The 20393-nt window shown below is 33.8% G+C and overlaps 1 protein-coding gene across 1 annotated transcript; it reads left to right on the forward strand.

Annotated features, from left to right (window-relative positions):
* Window positions 1-2598: 2598 nt before the first annotated feature.
* Window positions 2599-18860, forward strand: LOC100371184 (uncharacterized). The gene is made up of 7 exons (XM_085491837.1): window positions 2599-2839; window positions 4261-4376; window positions 9056-9131; window positions 12165-12281; window positions 12505-12690; window positions 13912-14022; window positions 16196-18860. The coding sequence occupies exons 1-7, from the start codon at window positions 2678-2680 to the stop codon at window positions 16376-16378; spliced, it is 951 nt and encodes a 316-aa protein (XP_085347963.1). The 5' UTR covers window positions 2599-2677; the 3' UTR covers window positions 16379-18860.
* The last annotated feature ends 1533 nt before the right edge of the window (window positions 18861-20393 follow it).

The following is a 20393-nucleotide window of genomic DNA, read 5'->3' on the forward strand; positions in this document are numbered from 1 at the left end:
TACTCCTGAAGAAAAGTGGGAGTATTGTCCACAGAAGACAAACCTTCATCATAGATGTAACCGAGAATGCCAAAAGGAGCCATTGGGTAATCGCACTACCATACAAAGCCTCCATGTTCATGGAAATTGTGTCCGACAAAGATATCCATACATAAATAATTCATACGTTCACATTCCTGAAGAGGTCCGCCCACACCTTAGTGAACTACATTTCAGTATGCTAAAGGACATATACAGATATCAGTAAATATAACCAGGGTTATACTTTCAATTGTGTGATTTGAACATTCATTGAGATCTGGCTGATATATAATATTCTAACTATTGACATTACCGGTGCATTTGATCTGGGCACACACGTGAAATCAATGATACTATTGCCTTTATGTTATTGTTCATTATTTGCTTTATTATAATGATTTAACATGATATACACACTATAAACAGAGTAAAAATACTGTATTATTCGCCATTTGTGTCGGAACAACATTTGTAATTTTACTGTTAATTAAAACATAGCAAAAATATATTGGTCCATTCCTTATCCATATGCATTTCAGGTGGTCAACTTACTCCTGTGAACATTTCTATTGATGTGCACACATTATGTTGACTCTCCTCAACAAAGCACACTAGTCTGTCTTAAATACAGTTAATATATTACAGCTTAACCACAATTTGTAATGAAATAAAAAACAGATTACAAAATCACAAGTTACCCCCCCCCTAAAAAACAGTATTCTGATAACAGGGTTGTGCAATATTTCACAAACATCATCTGCCATATCCAATGAATTATGCATGCATGCATGCATGACCCACCCTTTTTGAACTGTGGTCAATTATTGCTAATGACATTCTCACAATTGATATTCCGTTTGAACTGACACACATGTCCATACAATGTTAGTATAAGCCAATCAGAAAAAGCAGTTCAGACACAGTTTTTTTTTTAATTTGTCAAATCCTATCAAGTACAAACAAAATCTCAATGAATTTCGAAAGATGGCAAATATCAACATGAATTTTACTTCAAAAATGCCATCACATACAAAAATCTGAAGAGCTCAACTGAGGTTTCATTTTATTATGACAAATCATTTGCATTATTGAGATAAGAACCATATACATGCAAGTGCCATCACATAAAAGATTTGTAACAGACTTGGTAACATCTACACTTGGTTATATGTACACTTGGTAACATGTAGACTTGGTAGCATGTAGACTGGTAACATGCAGACTTGGTTACATATGGACTTGGTTACATGTAGACTTGGTAACATGTAGACTAGACTTGGTAACATGTAGACTGGTAATAATTAGAAGTTTCTCAAAATTAAGTATGAGGATGCTATAATGTTGGATTTCTTTACAAAAAAATGGATTCCTTGAACATTTGAGATGACATGTCATAATGTCAGAAATGTAAAAAAATCGGTATGAGGGCACCATAACGATGATAGAGGGCGCTGCAGATTAGCCAAGACTGCCAATTCTGTCACCATTCTAACACTATTCTATTAAAGCAGATTGATCGAAGCAAAATGACGTCATTAATATTTTATTGAAATAACTTCACGTATACAGAAAAACAGCCATGAACATGATAAAAATCCGTGGAATTAATAAGCAAATTATTTTTAGAATTATCAGGTCTGTGAATAAACTCGCACATCTCAATCAAATATCATTGAAATCTAACATTGAACTATAAGATGTAAATGATTTTGTAGCTAATTAATATGCAAATTGGCTAATTAAGCGCAGTTTGGTCTAAAAAAATATTATATTTAAGTTGATAGTTAAGAATGTTTTCTTTTCACATAAAAAACATAATTCATAAACCTTAATTTCTTCGTTTGGGGGCGCACTCCAAATTCTGAGTTCTAGGGTTCTGAGGTTCTGAATTCTGAAAGGTCAACTGCGCATGCATAAGGTGGCATGTTATCGTCGCTTGCGACTAAATTCCTGCGCGTGCGCAGGTGACGATACTTCAGCTGAGTCACTAGTTTCAGTGTCTCATGTGTAACATTGAAATTAGGTTATAGTAGTTACAACAGAACCACAATTATTAGAGGGGAGGCAAGGGGGTAGCTGGTACGGTTTTACGGGATTTAAAAAGGGCTTTTTACAATTTACAAGGAAAAAAAGATGTTTTTACAGTTTACAATGTTAAAAAATGGAACATTGAATGGTCCAAAGAACTCTCCGACTCAAATGCTCCGCCATTACCGCGCCATTCGGTTAGAGGGCCTTTTCCGTCTTTCTATTTACGTTGTACGAACAAAAAAAATATTGCAATTACGTTGAACGAAAATAACCCTTGCCCCCCCCCCCCTCTTATTATACAGACATGTTTCATTTTGTTACATATTTCTTTCTTTTTTGTAAACAAATTAAAAAAGTGTGAAAAATACATGCAAATATTTTCATGGGATCCTCCCAAACCATATATTGTAAAATCCAGTTAACGCAGTGCATTCATCGTTCGTTTCTTGCCAGTAATAGTATGCATAGTATAGTATGTGACAAGCGCATTAGTAATGCACATATTCATGCCGTCATTTTCTGCGATCAGCTGCCCTTTCAAAATACACGTCCAAGTGCAGACGCACACTTATTGATATGTAAGCAGTGTGTTTAATCATATACGTCAGAGGGTCTATGGTTTAATATGGCAGTCCAAACAATCCCTGTAATCGACATCAGGGCGTATGGTTTGCAGAGAGAGTCCCCGGACGAAGAGTGTTTCCAGGAACTGGTAGATGACGTACATAATGCATTGAAGACGATCGTTTTTTTTTATTTGACAAACCATGGTATTCCACACGAACTGGTGAGTACGGGTTCTCTATTTGTTCAATTTGTTAGACAACGAGGCGAAGTTCTTGTATATTATGACACCGTCCCCTGTTGAGGGACGGTGATTATGAGTAATACACATAACAAACATGTTTTCTGGAGCAGTTTCAAGATAGAAACCTGGTCGGTAATAAACTTATACTGATATAGGTGGGGCCCATATGTTATATGCGGTCCCACTTGTCCAAGCTACTTAGAGTCTACAACTAAGCAACAACTTTTTCTATCCCATATTTTTCTATCTTATATTTAAGGAGAGAGAGTGCCTAATGCTTGGGCAGTTTGAAGGTTAGGACATGAATTACTAAACAAATTAGACAAATGTGACTCTTTTGTAACATGATGCAGGCGTATAAACTATAGAAGTAAAACCTTGACAGGGGGTTTACAAAAAGACAATATGAAACTGAAAAAAAATGAAATATAGAAATATAATAGAAGCTTTGTGAATAGTAATGAATGATAATTAAAACCGTCGTAAAGATAAAAATAACAAAAGAATGATTTAAAATACAAATAAGCAAATGGAAATATACATGGGTAAATGAAAAGATAGTAATGAACGGCAATAATAAAAATGATCGTTTTGTTTCTTATAGTATTTCTGTATTTTGTAACAAATCTTGAGGAAGACATACTTTGCATCATCAGAATGGTGTATTAAATCATCCTGAAGTATTCCCGACTATTTTGAGTCGTGGATGGCGGGAGAATGAGTATAAATGAACTGTTCAATGATTTTGAATTTGTTTTGTTTTGAACTGTTGAACTCGTCAACAGTGGCGAGACTTGACACTAGAACGAGAAAATAATTAATAGGCACAAATAGTTTTGAGGGCATGGCAAAAAAATACAAGACTTTCTCTTTTGGCAACTATGATTGTTGTTGTCAACTTTCATTTCACTTGTATCTCCTAACTGGGCTGCGATCTTTTTTTGTCTTTCATGTTGAATTTTGTCTGCAGTCCATAAAACGATCAATGATTTTATTTTCACCGCAGTAAAATTCACCACTCTCACACCCATAGCCATCCTTGTCGTGATTGTGAAAATGTTTTGAGAACACAGTCATTGAAAGTAGCACATGAATTGTTAACCCTGTTATTGGAGACCCACATTTGTTATTTTTAGCCTAATTTGCATAAATGTAATACCTGCACATTTTAACATTTTAATCTGAGGTATATCATATTATTAATTCTCATATTATAAAAATTTTCAGATTGTTGATAGTAATGTAAAATGTGAGTTAAATGATAGTATATTAATAATATTTGTTTTTGTTTCAAATTAATAACGCATTTTTACTTATTATAATTTTACCTGATTACAAGATAGACAAAAATGGTAAAATTTAAAATTCATAATAATAATATTATTTGTTTTATGTTGCAGATTGATAATGCATTGAAACAGTCATCAACATTTTTCTCTTTGCCAACTGAGACAAAAAAGAAGTATGCCAGACCAACAAATAGTAACCATGGTTATGTTGAGATTGGCAGAGAAGCGTGAGTAGTCACAACACTGAAATTACTGTTACACAGAATATTGACATAGGGGTTGAGTTGACGAATGTTGTGAATCTGAAATTAATGAAACTTCTGGCATTTGGTTTGATTTCCACCAGCAAAGAAAGAAATTCAAACAGTTTTCTCTTCTGAGACAGTTTCTACTACTGTAACAGAAATTTCAACAATTTTATGAGAATCCATCGTAAACCTTTTGAGTCATCCTGCTAAAAGTCAAACCAACAAACGAACAATACCTCTTTTCCCGAGGTAATTATAATGCATTTTAATGTTCCCTGTCTTAATAAGGACCCCAGTGTAATATGTTTCCTGTCTTAAGGACCCCAGTGTAATTTATTCTCTATCTTAATGACCCCAGTGTAATATTTTTTCTGTCTTAATGACCCCAGTGTAATATTTTTCCTGTCTTAATGACCCCGGTGTAATATGTTCCCTGTCTTAGGGACCCCAGTGTAATATGTTCTCTGTCTTAATGACCCCAGTGTAATATTTTTCCCGTCTTAATGACCCCAGTGTAATATTTTTCCTGTCTTAATGACCCCAGTGTAATATTTTTCCTGTCTTAATGACCCTGGTGTAAAATGTTTCCTGTCTTAATAAGGACCCCAGTGTAATATTTTTCCTGTCTTAATGACCCCAGTGTAATATGTTTCCTGTCTTAATAAGGACCCCAGTGTAATATGTTTCCCGTCTTAATGACCCCAGTGTAATTTGTTCCCTGTCTTAAGGACCCTAGTGTAATATGTTTCCTGTTGTAAAGCCCCAGTGTTATATGTTTCCTGTCTTAAAGAGCCCAATGTAATATTTTTCCTTTCTTAATGACCCCAGTGTAATATGTTTCCAGTCTTAAAGACCCCAGTGTAATATGTTTCCAGTCTTAAAGACCCCAGTGTAATATGTTTTCTGTCTTAAAGACCCCAGTGTAATATGTTTCCTGTCTTAATAAGGACCCCAGTGTAATATGTTTCCCGTCTTAATGACCCCAGTGTAATTTGTTCCCTGTCTTAAGGACCCTAGTGTAATATGTTTCCTGTTGTAAAGCCCCAGTGTTATATGTTTCCTGTCTTAAAGAGCCCAATGTAATATTTTTCCTTTCTTAATGACCCCAGTGTAATATGTTTCCAGTCTTAAAGACCCCAGTGTAATATGTTTCCTGTCTTAATGACCCCATTGTAATATGTTTCCTGTCTTAATGACCCCAGTGTAATTTGTTTCCTGTCTTAATGAACCTAGTATCATATATTCTCTGTCATAAGGACCCCAGTGTAATATGTTTTTTGTCATAAAGACTCTAGTGTAATTTGTTCCTTGTCTTAAAGACCCCGGTGTAATTTGTTTCCTGTCTTAAGTGTGATCAATCTGATTAAAATCTGATGTAGGTATAAGGCTCCAATTTTTTTTTTTTTTTTTTTTTAAATATTTTTTGATAACCTTTATATTATATTTATTTGTATTTTAGTTTGATCATGTCGATTTTTTGGTTTTTCTTGCCGTTAATCAGTTCTTAGAAAATCGTGTCCCATACAAATGCCTATACAAATCTCGTACAAATCTCGCCCAGGGACCAGCCAATCAGATCACAGGTTACAAACGCGCTTGAGCATGACTGAAAACATGGCGGCGTACGGCAGCTACTTTTGTGTGAGCTGGACCTCATACAACTTATTAACAATGCAGTTTTTTCGATGATGGATCGTTGTCTAAAATAACAAGTAAGTAGCATTAGCCGTGATTGCATTTCATTTCTGTTTGGTGGCAGATGAATTACATATGCCAGTAATGTTGTTTTTTGCCTCTGGATCGGCGTCAGTGATCCGGTATCAACTTCAAGTCGTTTTATCCCAATCACGAATGTTTAAGATCGGGCCAACAACGCTAGCGATCAATTCACCATGTTCCATGTTTGTTTGTTTTTTCAGGAAGAACGTGACACCCCAGAAACAATTATCTCCCAGGGCAGATGAATGTGTTGTTTGTGGATTCAGTTTTAGAAACAAACTAATAGTATTCGCGTGTCGATAGTATTTATTTAATTTACATAATATTTATGTTAATCACCTATATTTTATTTATTGATGTGCATTGCTAACAGCACAGCTATCTCAGCTGAGAGGCTACAAGCACAGTGTGCTTTTTTTCACCAACTCTTGTAATGCAAATTTCATACAATTTACGTTATGAGATTAATGCAGAACATGGATTAATTTATCATGTTAATTAGTATTTTCTTAGACATGATTCTGTGCTATAATTTTTTTTTCATATCAGTTCTGTTTTGTTTTTGTTTTTTTGTTGATTTTGTGAATTATTGATGACTTCATTGTTCTTGTCTATGTCTGATCAGAATTGATTCCTGAATCCATCTACTAGTATTTTTTAGTCAGTGTTTTTGAATTTCTCAGTTTATATCTTTGGTCACACAAAGAAAAAATCCACCAGATATCTTTAGTATCTATCAATTTGTTGTTTAACTAAGATTCTCAACAGGCATTTTGGAATAGTTGTGCCATTTTGATAAACAGTACCATCACAATTAACTAATAGTAGGTAGCCACATATTCCTGTTGACTTAGCAACAACTAAAATTAAAATTCTAAAAATGTGATGAATAGCTGCCAAATACTTTTATTTTTTATAAGAGTATTTTCAGTAAATTAGTGATTGACAAACATATTTTTTTTTTTGAGAAATATATATTTATTGGTACTTGTTCTGTCAATTGTTTTTTTAAGCAGATGAACATGTTATGCTTATGAAAACAGCTGAAAAAAAATTTAATGGCTTAATATACCTGTAAATATATGCTATGTTTCATGACATTAACCAACGTGTCACTTATTTAGGTGATGTGGTTTATTGCTCTTCGTGTCACTGATATCTTCATTTGATGCAAAAATCTTCAATTTACATGACAAAACAAGACTGCTGAGATGGTTCATCATCTCTACCAACTCAACCCTACCCCTGTATTATAATTTTCAATATCGAAAGAGGGATCTAAATGGAGTACATGAGTTGTTTTCATAAAAATTTCCATACCAAAGGCTGTGTGGCAGAATATTAATCTCAAACTTTAGTTGGTCACTTCAGCTATTTCTTTTAGATGCGATTCTTGTACAATACTGTCAGTTTCCTTATAGTACATTCGCATATAAAAACTGACTGGGAATACTAGTTTTTGAAATAATGATAAAGAGCTAATGAACAATAAGTAATTGTCTGTGGGAAAGTATCGTTCTCTTCTCTTAGTTTGTCAACCATCCAATAAAATATGGATGTACTGTCTCTAGGAGTCTTTACGACTGACAATCCAATGTTCCCCATTTGGGCAAATGTTTATAGTCTTGCAATCTGGAATAATGTAATGAGGCTGTCTTTCAACTGGGTCCGTAGAGTTAGAGGCGACTGGGACACGATTTTCTAAGAACTGATTAATGGCAAGAAAAACCAAAAAATCGACCTAATCAAACTAAAATACAAATAAATATAATATAAAGGGTTATCAAAAAATATTTAAAAAAAAAAAAAAAAAAAAAAAAAAAAAAATTGGAGCCTCATACCTACATCGGATTTTAATCAGATTGAAGTGTGATATGTTTAAAATTATACTATTTTTCCTAATTCATGAAATTCGCAATGTATTTCAGTTTAAACATGAGACTTCACCTGAAATGACAGAATGCACTTCAATTTATCCAGAAAAACAGACCCAACTGTATTGATAACTTGGATAGATATGAAATCAGTGACCTTTGACCCCAGTGCAACAATGATGATGAGCCTGTATTTTTGAGTATGATGAGTATAATTTTTTGGGGTGAAAGGTGAAAGTTTTTTTTCATTTTTTCTGTGTTTTCTCAGAGAAAATAGCAGTCACAGATTTAAAAAAAAAATTATTGATAAAGGCAAAGTATGATTGCCAATCAATGCTTCTTATGAATTGACTATCTTGTGTCTGTCCATCCATGTGTGTATGCATGCCCGCTTATATCTTTGACGTACCTGGGCTGATCACATTCAAATTTCACACATCTATTATACGTCTTGGGTTACATAAGTTCATTCATTAATTCATAATCTCATTCAAGATGGCCGAATGGCGTCCATTTTTATGTTCATCGAAGCATTTTTGCCATTTCGGAAATGAACCTAGTTTGTATATGGATAGATTTCATTCTTGTTGCACGTCATTTTGTTGTGCTAATCAGATTCAAGTCGGCTGAATGGCGACCATTTTAATGTAAAAATCGATCAAATATTTCTGAACCTAGATCTCAGTTATACATGAAATACATCATACATTGGTGGCAACACAGGGGTCAGAGGGTGCAGTTGCCCCCTCTAAAACACCCCCCCTCCAATCAAGCTGGAACCCTTTGTGTCATTAAAATTTGCCCCTCAAAATGCAGGAAATAGCGTTTCAGAGGGTCTATATTTCTAAATTAAGTAAGGTAAGGTTAGATAAGATTAGTGAGCAGATCTCCCCCTCCCCATGACAAATTTCGTGCTGCCCCCTCTGTTTTATATATCAGGTAATTTGTTCCATGTTCTGATTAAGAATTGCTGACATATTTCAGTTTTGTTTAGTAATTAACTGATGATGATTCTGTCATGTCAAGATTTGTTTGGTTGAAAAAAATTACATTTTTTATTTTCAGACTGAATCCTGATAGACCGGGAGATTATAAAGAACTTTTCAATTTTGCTCCACAAGAATGTACTGGAAAACTACAGGTGAGTATCAAAGTTAGATTAAATTTATGGTCTTCAAAGATATAATATTAATGTCACTTTTTTCGCATTGCAATGATGGTTTTTGTGTTACATGAATGAAGGAAATGAAATAAAGTGTGGAATTACCATAGTTTTTTGAAGATAATCAATGCCCAAAATGAAGTGAAAAAAAACATGCGCAATATGTCTTTTTGATTCATTACTTATGCCAAAAAAGTCATATCATTTATATGACTTACAAGTACTATACAAATTGATATTATTTAATTGTTATTATTATGGTTATAGATGAAGGTCAATGAATGAATGAAATTTATTTCACCAAAAAAAACAAAACAAAAAAACAAAGGTAAAGGTAGAAGTTGCACAGGTAGTAAATACATATAAATAAATAATTAAATAAATAAATAAATAAAAATGTCTAGTATTCTTAGTTTTTTGAAAAGAGGAGCAGCATGGGAATACGGAGATGTATATGGAGAGAAAATGCCTGTTGTCGTTGTCGTTGACTCCATTGTGTCTCACAAAATGTGAAGTACCAATGTTTCAAGACTTTGGATAAGATTGTTAAATTTGTGAATTTATGGATAATTCCGGCTTATTAGGTAATTTTGGAAGTAATTTCAGGCAGCTTGGTGTGAGACTGATGTTTGAAATCAGAATAGATTCTGGCATATGCACCATATACATAGATAATGAAGAGCATCTTTCCTCTTTATAAATATAATTGTTGCAGGCAAAATAAACTGTATACTGTAGAAGTATAATTACTCACTGTACAATGTATAAGGTTAAAGGGCGGTGGTCGTCGCGTAGCGCATGTTGGAATTTCATGTAAACCATCAATGTATTTTACACGCGTTGTATACGTCGCTATAAGTCCCATATCGAACAGGACGCGGCGTGACAACCACAGCCCTTTATGGGGATTTGATGTACAGGTTTGAAATTTACTGGCACAATACACTTTATTTTTTACTGTTCATATTTACCAACTTGTAATTTAGCCTAGCACGTAATTGTTTCGTATACAGTATTATTATAAAGAGTATCGCTATGTTCTCTCCACGAAAGTAACTTAGCATCCAGCTAATTTGCATAACAGTATACTATGTCAATCACCTCTATTATACACTGTATTCATTATTATGGTAATTAAGCTATATTGTTTATTCAAAATTATAGGGGTCCCTATTCTATTGATTTAGGAGAACCCAGGTTTGGTACACATATGATAAGTACACATGATGTAGTGCCTATGTTTGCAGTGAATGTTTTCACAAATAAATTATAAAAGACATTCAGCCATCATATTGTGCAATACAGTTGTATGGGGTGCTGTTTGTGCAATTATTTATATAGCGTTTTTTTATGGATTTAAGCTATATGAAAAAAATTATATGATTTTTCATTATTAATAAATAATGATTTTTCAAATCAATTACTGTAAAATACTTTATTTTCGCTTGGAATTAATTTTCGCTGAAGTAGTGATTCAGTGAAAATAAAATCCAGCAAATATATCTTTTTTTCTATATTTTACATTCAACTCACCAAAAATCAGTGAAAATAAATTCCATGCAAAACATCCAAAAAGTCTTTTCAGCGAAAAATTAATTCCAGTGAAAATAAATTATTTCACAGTATATAGAACTCATGAGTTAACATTTTTGTTTTATTTCTAAAGATTCATACTATTATATATATATATATATATATATAATATCTTTATGTAAATTTTATTATTTTTTAATAAGTTATTTTCATGTTATTTAATTATGACATGAGGTAAGTTATACACATAAAGAAACTATGAAAATAATCTTTTTTTGCAGCAGATATTTACAAACTAAGAATCAACGTATTATATACTTTATTTTGTTTATGTGATTTTTATACAAAAAATTGTGTTTCCTATATAATCAGAAAAGTGTGTAATATTATTTACATATTATGCAGCAAAATGCATTATTTATAAATAAATACCATTATATTTAAAGTAAGCTCGTTATTTGTAAATAATGATACAGACTCGTGTATTTCCTATTGCTAAATAAATTTGACTAAGTGCATTGAATGTAAATAACGAAGCGCGAACATCAAAGTGTATGAATAATTGCGACTCGATGAACATAACTTTATTTGCAAACCATAGACGTTGGTGGCGTTTTAATGATTTATAGGAAAAGTTAAAATTGTTTATAAATAAATAATGTATACCAGATTTGTACAAATAATACAAATATTGATATGTCCTAAATACTGGAATTATGAAAACTAATTAATGAAAATTGGAATTGGATATCACCTCTAAATTTGAATGGTTTGCATACAATTTCTTGCAATGTAAATTTGTGACAGACTGTCCTATTATAGATATAATACATAGACATTACCATTTCAATATTATTTAGTTCACATAGGGCAGCGCCCTCTCGAGTTCATTATAGTTATTGTATACGCTTTTGTTGTTGTTATTGTTACTTCTTCAGCCATGTTAGTAATAAACTAGTAACGATCTTGTTACGCGTATGTATTGCCTCTATTGCCTGTCACAGAATTATATAATAAAACAACGTACGCACCCTTATTATTTACATATAAAAAAACATGATTACTTCAACACCATGACCCCTGACCAGACGTTATCCGGATGTTGATAACCCAAACAATAGCACAGCAAATCTGTGTACAACCACAGTAAGCTGGTGCACATTTACTTTATGGGGGCCGCTATCTTGAATAACACATGGAACTAAATTAATAGACCAGTTGCGAAACATGTTTTTCAGAAGAAACAAACAAATAATTGTTATTACAACTCAGCAGCCAATCAGCGATGGTCTTACGGTAGTTGTCGTCAATGGGAGCCAGAATATATCATCAGAGCACATGCTAAGGGGTTATAGACAATCTTTCAATTAATTAATGGCTATGAAAAATATAACAATGTTATATTTTAGCCACTGTGGGTGTTAATACGTTTTAGCCTTAAGCTGAATATAAAGGTACTTACTGCAAATTGTGTTTTAGATGTTACCAGAGAAAGAGGTGCCAGAGTTCTCAGGATCACTGATGGCTTTATATGGTAAATGTAAAGAGTTGAGTAACCAAATGTTGGAAATTATGGCAAGAGGATTAGAAATTGAAGTAAGTCACAAAAATTCCCTTTATCTTGAATATTTCTTTACTTATAGCATATGAGGTGACATAATGGTAGCTTCTAAAACAATTATTAGTACAGTGTATATGCTACTATTTTGTGTTTTGTCCAATGTTTGAATTTGATATTAAATGATGTAATTCATTAAGATTAATATATTTAAAGGGGGTTGACAATAGCAATGTTAACAGCTATTTTTTTTCTTATTAGGATCCATTACTGTTTGTGAAAGCCCATAATGGTATTGGGAGTCCAGCAAATGATACAGCATTAAGAACACTTTGGTATCCACCGATACCCAATGATGAAATTAAACCTAATCAGATACGATGTGGAGAGCATTCAGATTATGGATCAGTTACATTACTATTCCAAGATGACGTTGGAGGACTACAGGTAAGTATATGTTCATGCCTAATAGGTTATTTTACCTTTCACTGCAAGGCCTTGCCTAATATGTAAAAGACATGAACCGATTTTGAAATTGTATTCCAAAAAAGAATATGGCATTGAGATACCCTTACTTCTTTGGTTATAATCAAATGTGTATCCTACATTATTAAGTATTGAAATACCCCAAAATTACATTTGCTATATTCGACGCCACACAATGCTGTGACCTTTGTTTGTGCTGATTTTATTTCGATTTTATGCAAAAGACAGGATCTTAAAGTTAATGAATATTTTATTGAAGATATGTCATCTTCTTGAAGCTTTTATTATATGGCTTTATGCCATTAAAGTACTGAAAAGTTAAAATTAGTGTCACTGATTCAAATTTTTAGAAAAAATGTTCGAAATTGCTATATTTATTATGTCTCCAAATTTTGCCTGGTAATTTGGGATGAAACAATCATACATTAATAATGATATAATATTAATATTTGTAAAAAGTTTCTGAAAACTTCCAATAATGTTTGGATTTGTGCCCATGATTTATGCTCGATATATCAGCAATTGGACTCAGCTTGAACTGTCTTTAGTGGTCATTCTTGAATGTTTGGGAACGTTTTTTTTCATTATCCTTTCATCACTCTCTCCCGGAAACACATGTTGCTCAAATGTATTTGTAAATGAGCATCTAATAAATCTATCTATAAAGTACAATGTTTAATGCCTTCCATCAAACACAGCATTCCTAAATTCGTTGTGAGGGTTGGCACTGGTTTTGGTGCTAGTTTTGTGCCAATTGCAGCCCAGCAAGTTAGTGGTGCATAGTTTCTCATCCAATCGGTGCAAATTTCATTTCAAATATCCTTACTTCCATCCCAAAACCTGCAATGTTGAAAAAGATTAAACAGTGTAAAACATTTCTCTATCAGGAACTAGTCTAGAAATTCTGCCTCTGAACCCAGGAGTTGGGAATGGGAAGTAAAACTAACCAAACCAACCCATCAACCATGGATATCTAGGGATAGTTTCCATCACTCAGAGAAACACTGAGCCAAAATCATAAAATCTGCTTCACTATTTCTGAACACTTGGTGTATCCTTACATAAACAACAACTAGCTTTCCATCACCAGTTAAGGTATAAACTTAAACTTGACTTGAGGTTTGAATTAATTTAACATGTATAAGTGGAGTAGATAAATATATCATGCATCTGTCTTTCTAGATCAAAAATATTGATGGTACTTTTGTGGATGCCAAGCCCTTGGAGGGAAGTATACTTGTGAATATAGGAGATCTTATGCAAAGATGGACATCTGATAAATTAGTATCCACAGTGAGTATAAACAAGTTTATCTCCACAGTATTGTGCTGTATGTCAGATATGTTCTTGCATTGAATAAAATCCAAACACTGAGATTATTAATTTGGGACTTGTTTGTCGAAGCCATTTCTTGGACCAAATTATATCTTACTTGTTACATGATGTCATACATATGCACATCATTTTTTTTAGTCGATCAAATAATGTCATCTGGCATCCAGTTTGGACATAAAACATCCTAATACTTAAATATGTCCAAAGCTTGCTCTCAGAAATTACTTTGTACGACTGGCTGCAATTTTGTTTTTTTATCAAATTCTCTGGGATACAATGACCAATGGTTGATACAAATACATATGCATCTATTTTTGTGTAAATGATCTCATCAAATGTATCCAACTGGTAATGCAAGGTGATCATTTCATGATACTATAAATGCTAAAGCCTGGTAAAAAAATTAGCTAAACCTGACCACAGTCCCTCTATTCTCGGTCTGGAAAAAATTCGCAGTCTATTGTCCCAGGGCTGGTTACGGGTAAATAAACCATTCACACCTTTGACAATGAGCCACGAAGCTGTGCGTACACTAACTTTAGCACTGTGATCACAAACTATAAACAGAACAGAACATATTACCGTGATTTGTCAAAATACGAACATCTGAGAAAAAACTAACTACATCACCAAAAGGTTAATGTACAAATCTATTCACATTGAAAAAAATATTATGGTTGAACATGGTTTTCATACTATAAAATGGGCCAACCCGCTGACTCGCGTCAAGCAAGTTAGTAAATCAAAAACAAAATGGCGCTCGTAAATAAATTCTCAGTGGGGCGAAAAAAAAGTCTGCCTACTCAATTTCTGGCAGTGCTAAAGAATTGATACTGCAGGATCTTATTCTTAGAGACATGATGTCACCAGCATTGTAAACTACATCCCAAATATATGCTTGGAAACAAAAATAATGACACGAAAATTCGAATGGCAATGAATCGGCGAGAGGCCATCAATATTTTGAACGGAAAAAGTGATGCCTAAATATGACACGTATACTTTATATAATATAATAAAACAAGCACAATGAACCGATCCACCAACTACAACTGGGTTTAAGCTATCCAATAAACTAAAAAAACATTGATCTTTCTAAAACACATGACAAATAGAAGGGCCCAACCGGTCAAGGTTGTTAGACGTGTTCCAAGTTGTGATCCCTGTCCTCAAATTTAAGTGCGATATTCACGAATAATAATGTCAATATGCCACTATAGAAAGACTTGCCGGCTAAAGACTTATGTTGAGCTTCTAAATCTATATAAATTATCAAAATATATGTTTTTTTCGGTTGTAAAAACTAGAACATGAAGGGAACAATGAATCGTTCGTTTCAATAAAATCCTCTGATATCAAGAGACTATGCTTCGCGGAAAGCCATACCCAGCGCAGTCCAAGCACAGCGGGTAATTTACACCTTAGACAATAGCCGTTTCCAGACCATGGATAGAGCACTGTGACCTAACCAAACCAATATCAATCAAATTGTGTATGATAATAATACATATTCGGTGGTAGGTGCATCCAGTTTTTTCTTTCACTATTTACCTGAAACAATGTTATTGTCTCTGGCATTTACTTTTAAGCTCACTAACTTCTTATTTCAACATACAATGCACTCAAATGATTCATGGGACTATATAATTTACAATGATGTAGTAGTCTTTAAGGCTGATTTACAGGAGACAATGCATGAGGCTACATAGCGGCAATAGTAATAAACACGCGGCAAGGCAGCTAATTGTTGCAATGTGTCAATGTGTTGCCAGAAAAACTGTCCTTGCCTGACCCATAATAGCTATTTGATTATATCAGATCATATATTAGGGGCATCTCATGAGGCAAAGCATGACATGCATGAACTGTGTTATGTAAACTTGTCTTTACGTTAGTAGTGATGGATTCAATATTTTGGCTTGAGTTTGTTATCCATTGATTCGTGGGGTTGTTTTAAAGGCATGTGTATCAGCTGGGAGGCGTGTAATACAAAAATTACAATCCAAATATGAGCATAAAAGAATAATTACACTTGTATGGTTGGACATATATTACTTTTACTTTAAACATGGCTTTGTCTTTTTCTGATTACTAACTAATTTCTCTTTTGTATACCTTTTTATTTTTACAGGTGCATAGAGTATTGATACCCGAGACAAGTAAAATGAAAAACTCAAGTCGTCAGTCTCTAACTTTTTTCTGTCATCCTGATAGTTCATTTGTTATAAAGTGTATTGATGGTAATGACAAGTATCCACCAATCACTGGTCAGGCTTACCTTAAACAGCGATTTGATGCCACCTATCAATATTAATACATCCAATGAGATCCACCAGTCATTGATGTACATCAAACAACGATTTAATTTGATATCACATATCAATATTAAAACTTCGTACATTTAATTTGATCCACCAATCACTGATGCTGTTCACCCAAAAGAACGATTTGATATCACCTACCAATATTAAAACTCCATACATTCAATTGGATCCACCAATCACTGGTGCTGTTTACCCAAAAGAACGATTTGATATCACCTATCCATATTAAAACTCCATTCATTCAATTGGATCCACCAATCACTGGTGCTGTTTACCCAAAAGAACGATTTGATATCACCTATCAATATTAAAACTCTATACATTCAACGAGATCTACCAATCACTGGTGCTGTTTACCCAGAATAACGATGTTATATCACATACCCATATTAAAACTCCATACATTCAATTGGATTCATCAGTCACTGGTGCTGTTTACCCAATAGTACGATTTGATATCACCTATCAATATTAAAACTCTATACATTCAACGAGATCTACCAATCACAGGCGCTGTTTACCCAAAATAACAATTTGGTAGCAATATTAAAATTCCATACATTCAATTGGATCCACCAATCACTGGTGCTGTTTACCCAAAAGAACGATTTGATATCACATATCCATATTAAAACTTCATTCATTCAATTGGATCCACAAATCACTGGTGCTGTTTACCCAAAATAACGATTTTATATCACATATCCATATTAAAACTCCATACATTCAATTGGATTCATCAGTCACTGGTGCTGTTTACCCAAAAGTACGATTTGATATCACCTATCCATATTAAAACTTCATACATTGAATTGGATTCATCAGTCACTGGTGCTGTTTACCCAAAAGTACGATTTGATATCACATATCCATATTAAAAAACTCCATACATTCAATTGGATCCATCAATCACTGGTGCTGTTTACCCAAAATAACGATTTGATATCACATATCCATATCAAAACTCCATACATTCTATTGGATCCATCAATCACTGGTGCTGTTGACCCAAAATAACGATTTGATATCACCTATCCATATTAAAACTTCATACATTCAATGGGATCCACCAATCATGGTGCTGTTTACCCCAAACAACGATTTGATATCACCTATCAATATCAAAACTCCATTCATTCAATTGGATCCACCAATCACTGGTGCTGTTGACCCAAAATAACGATTTGATATCACCTATCAATATTAAAACTTTTTACATTCAACGAGATATACCAGTCACTGATGCTGTTTACCCCAAACAACGATTTGATATCACCTATCAAGATTAAAACTCCATACATTCAATGGGATCCACCAATCACTGGTGCTGTTCACCTCAAACAACGATTTTATATCACCTATCAATATTAAAACTCTATACATTCAACGAGATCTACCAGTCACTGATGCTGTTTACCTCAAACAACGATTTGATATCACCTATCACTATTAAAACTCTATACATTCAACGAGATATACCAGTCACTGATGCTGTTTACCTCAAACAACGATTTGATATCACCTATCACTATTAAAACTCTATACATTCAACGAGATCCACCAGTCACTGGTGTTGTTTACCTCGAACAACGATTTGATGTCACCTATCAGTAAACTAAATACATTCAGTGAGAAACACCGATCACTGATAATGTTATTAATTCGATTTATTCACTGTAGCTTGTACAATCTAGAAGTTTTGTTGTTAAAAATTAATATCTTGTGATAGTATGCAAGTGAATCATTTAACATGCTAATGTTACAATTTGTAGTGATCAGTTTTCTGATTTTTTTTCTTGAACTTCAAACACATAAATAGATTCTCAGCAATTCTTTTTCGCTACTGTTATAGTTGGAAATTACGTAAAACTAAAGTTAATTTTCTAAAGTTTTAGTTTATTTGAAAGTCGATGACTATGATTTTTATTATTTTGGTCATGAAGTTTATTTTACGTGTAACACCATGGCCATTAGTTTGAGATTTAGGGATTATTTTTGCATAAACGGGCGTACTTTCTTTTAGGTTATTATTAACCATTCTTTTATCATATTGCAATTTTATGAGCATATCATTTATTTCAATACGTAATTATCTTGTCCGTAGTACATCTGCAATGTATTCGACTGGTGTTACATTTGAACATGGTGATATATAAATTAGTTTGTCCACTTCGATTTTATTAGCGTTGGACAGGTATAGCTTTCCGTAAAAGCGACAGGCAAGACTAATAGATGTTTGCAATAGAAATAGCCAAAGCTTTCAAAACTGGTACACATGTTCCCAGTGCAGAAGCGGTGGCACGATTTTTTTCCCCGAGAGGACGAGATCCCCTATGGTGGTTCACTGAATAAAATATGGTACGCAAGCTGAAGTAAAAACGTGTAAAAGGGGTGTTATTTTAAATTAGTTATTTGACGTGTGTACCGTGTTTAGGGTTGAATAAAGTAATAAAGTGTGAAAAAAGGAATGTATATAGGGTATGTATTTTAAGTTTCTGCACTTGAAAAGGAGTGTAATGTCACAAAAATGCGTGTTTAGAGACTTGGAGTATCCCCCCCCCCCCCCGCGGGTGAGATCTGAAATCTAGACCCTCTGAAACGCTATTTCCTGCATTTTGAGGGGCATACTTTACTATTGTTACCCACAATGCCTGCTTAGATTTCAAGGCCAAAGATACAGTATCACAAAACGCGCTTTGAGTTAACAATGCAACCATTAGGCCTAAATTATTGTGCTGAGTGATGATACTCATATTGAAAATATCAGCTACCGGGTGGCATCTTCAGTAAAGTCAAGGTTCATGCCATACACAACTTGAGAAGGTTCATGAGCAAGTGACATGCAAAATCGCTCTCATGGACAATTTGTCTGTATCTAGCAAGACGTTGTCATCCAAGTCAAACTACGGGCACGTATGGTATCACATTTTATTTATTATGTGTTGTATATTCAATTCATATAGATGTAAGTAATACAATGAACGAAAACTCATTGAAGCTACAACTTTAAAATCAAGAATCACTCTCTCTACCAAAAGCGAATTTAAACAAGTACATCTCACATAATTAGAAATCCAAAATGCTGCAACTAAACTTAAAAGTAAAAATGCTCCAGGCGCAGATAAAATTACCAATGAAATAATCAAAGCCAACAGGAACCATTAATAAAAACATTACACAAGTTATGCGATTTAATTCGCCAGAGTGGATACATCCCAAGTTTCTGGAATTTAGGAATGATCACCCCTATTTTCAAAAAGGTGACAAAACAAACAATTACAGAGGCATCATACTTCTTAATAGTATAACTGTAAACTTTACACCAGTTTGAGCAGCGGCTTTTGAAACATCTAAAGGAAAACAATTATTAGAAAACCAATTGGATTCATACCTAATTTATTTGTCCTCAAACCACAAAAAACCTAAGCAATAAACTTCCAGAAAACCTTTGATTCCATCTGGCAACTCGGACTCTTCTGGCAACTTACCCAATGTGGTAAGTTATGGACTCAGTCCACTTTTTTCAACGTCTATGTAAATGGCATTATAAAATCAGACGTTTTTTCTTTTGTTTTTGTGCTAGGCTACAGTTGAATTGTTACTGAATGTTACTGTTGTTTTGCCTGACTTCTCGTTTAATGTGCAAATTGCAAGTACTATCGCTGACACATTTTGCCACAGAAGCCATATTTATGTTTGGAACTACATGTCAGGACTGTTCGGCCATCTCTCTATTAAAAGGCAATTTAATACGTTATTCTGGCGTCAACTATACTCGGTCGAACACAAACACCTGCAGAACCTAACCAAGGTTCCCCCAAAGTCGCATTCGTTAGTGAATGAATCTAGATCAGTGGTATTAGCCTTCCCATTGAGTCTGTGGCACACTCACCCAGGGTAGGGGGTCTACACTTGTTGGTGTTCAGCCTAAAGTAGGATTTAAATGTTGGCCTACCGATCATGAGTCTGATTCAACAAGCAACATACAACCAGCGATCAGTTAAA

This window comes from Saccoglossus kowalevskii, chromosome 17, assembly GCF_978046115.1.
Source record: "Saccoglossus kowalevskii chromosome 17, keSacKowa6.1, whole genome shotgun sequence".
Taxonomy (NCBI): domain Eukaryota; kingdom Metazoa; phylum Hemichordata; class Enteropneusta; family Harrimaniidae; genus Saccoglossus; species Saccoglossus kowalevskii.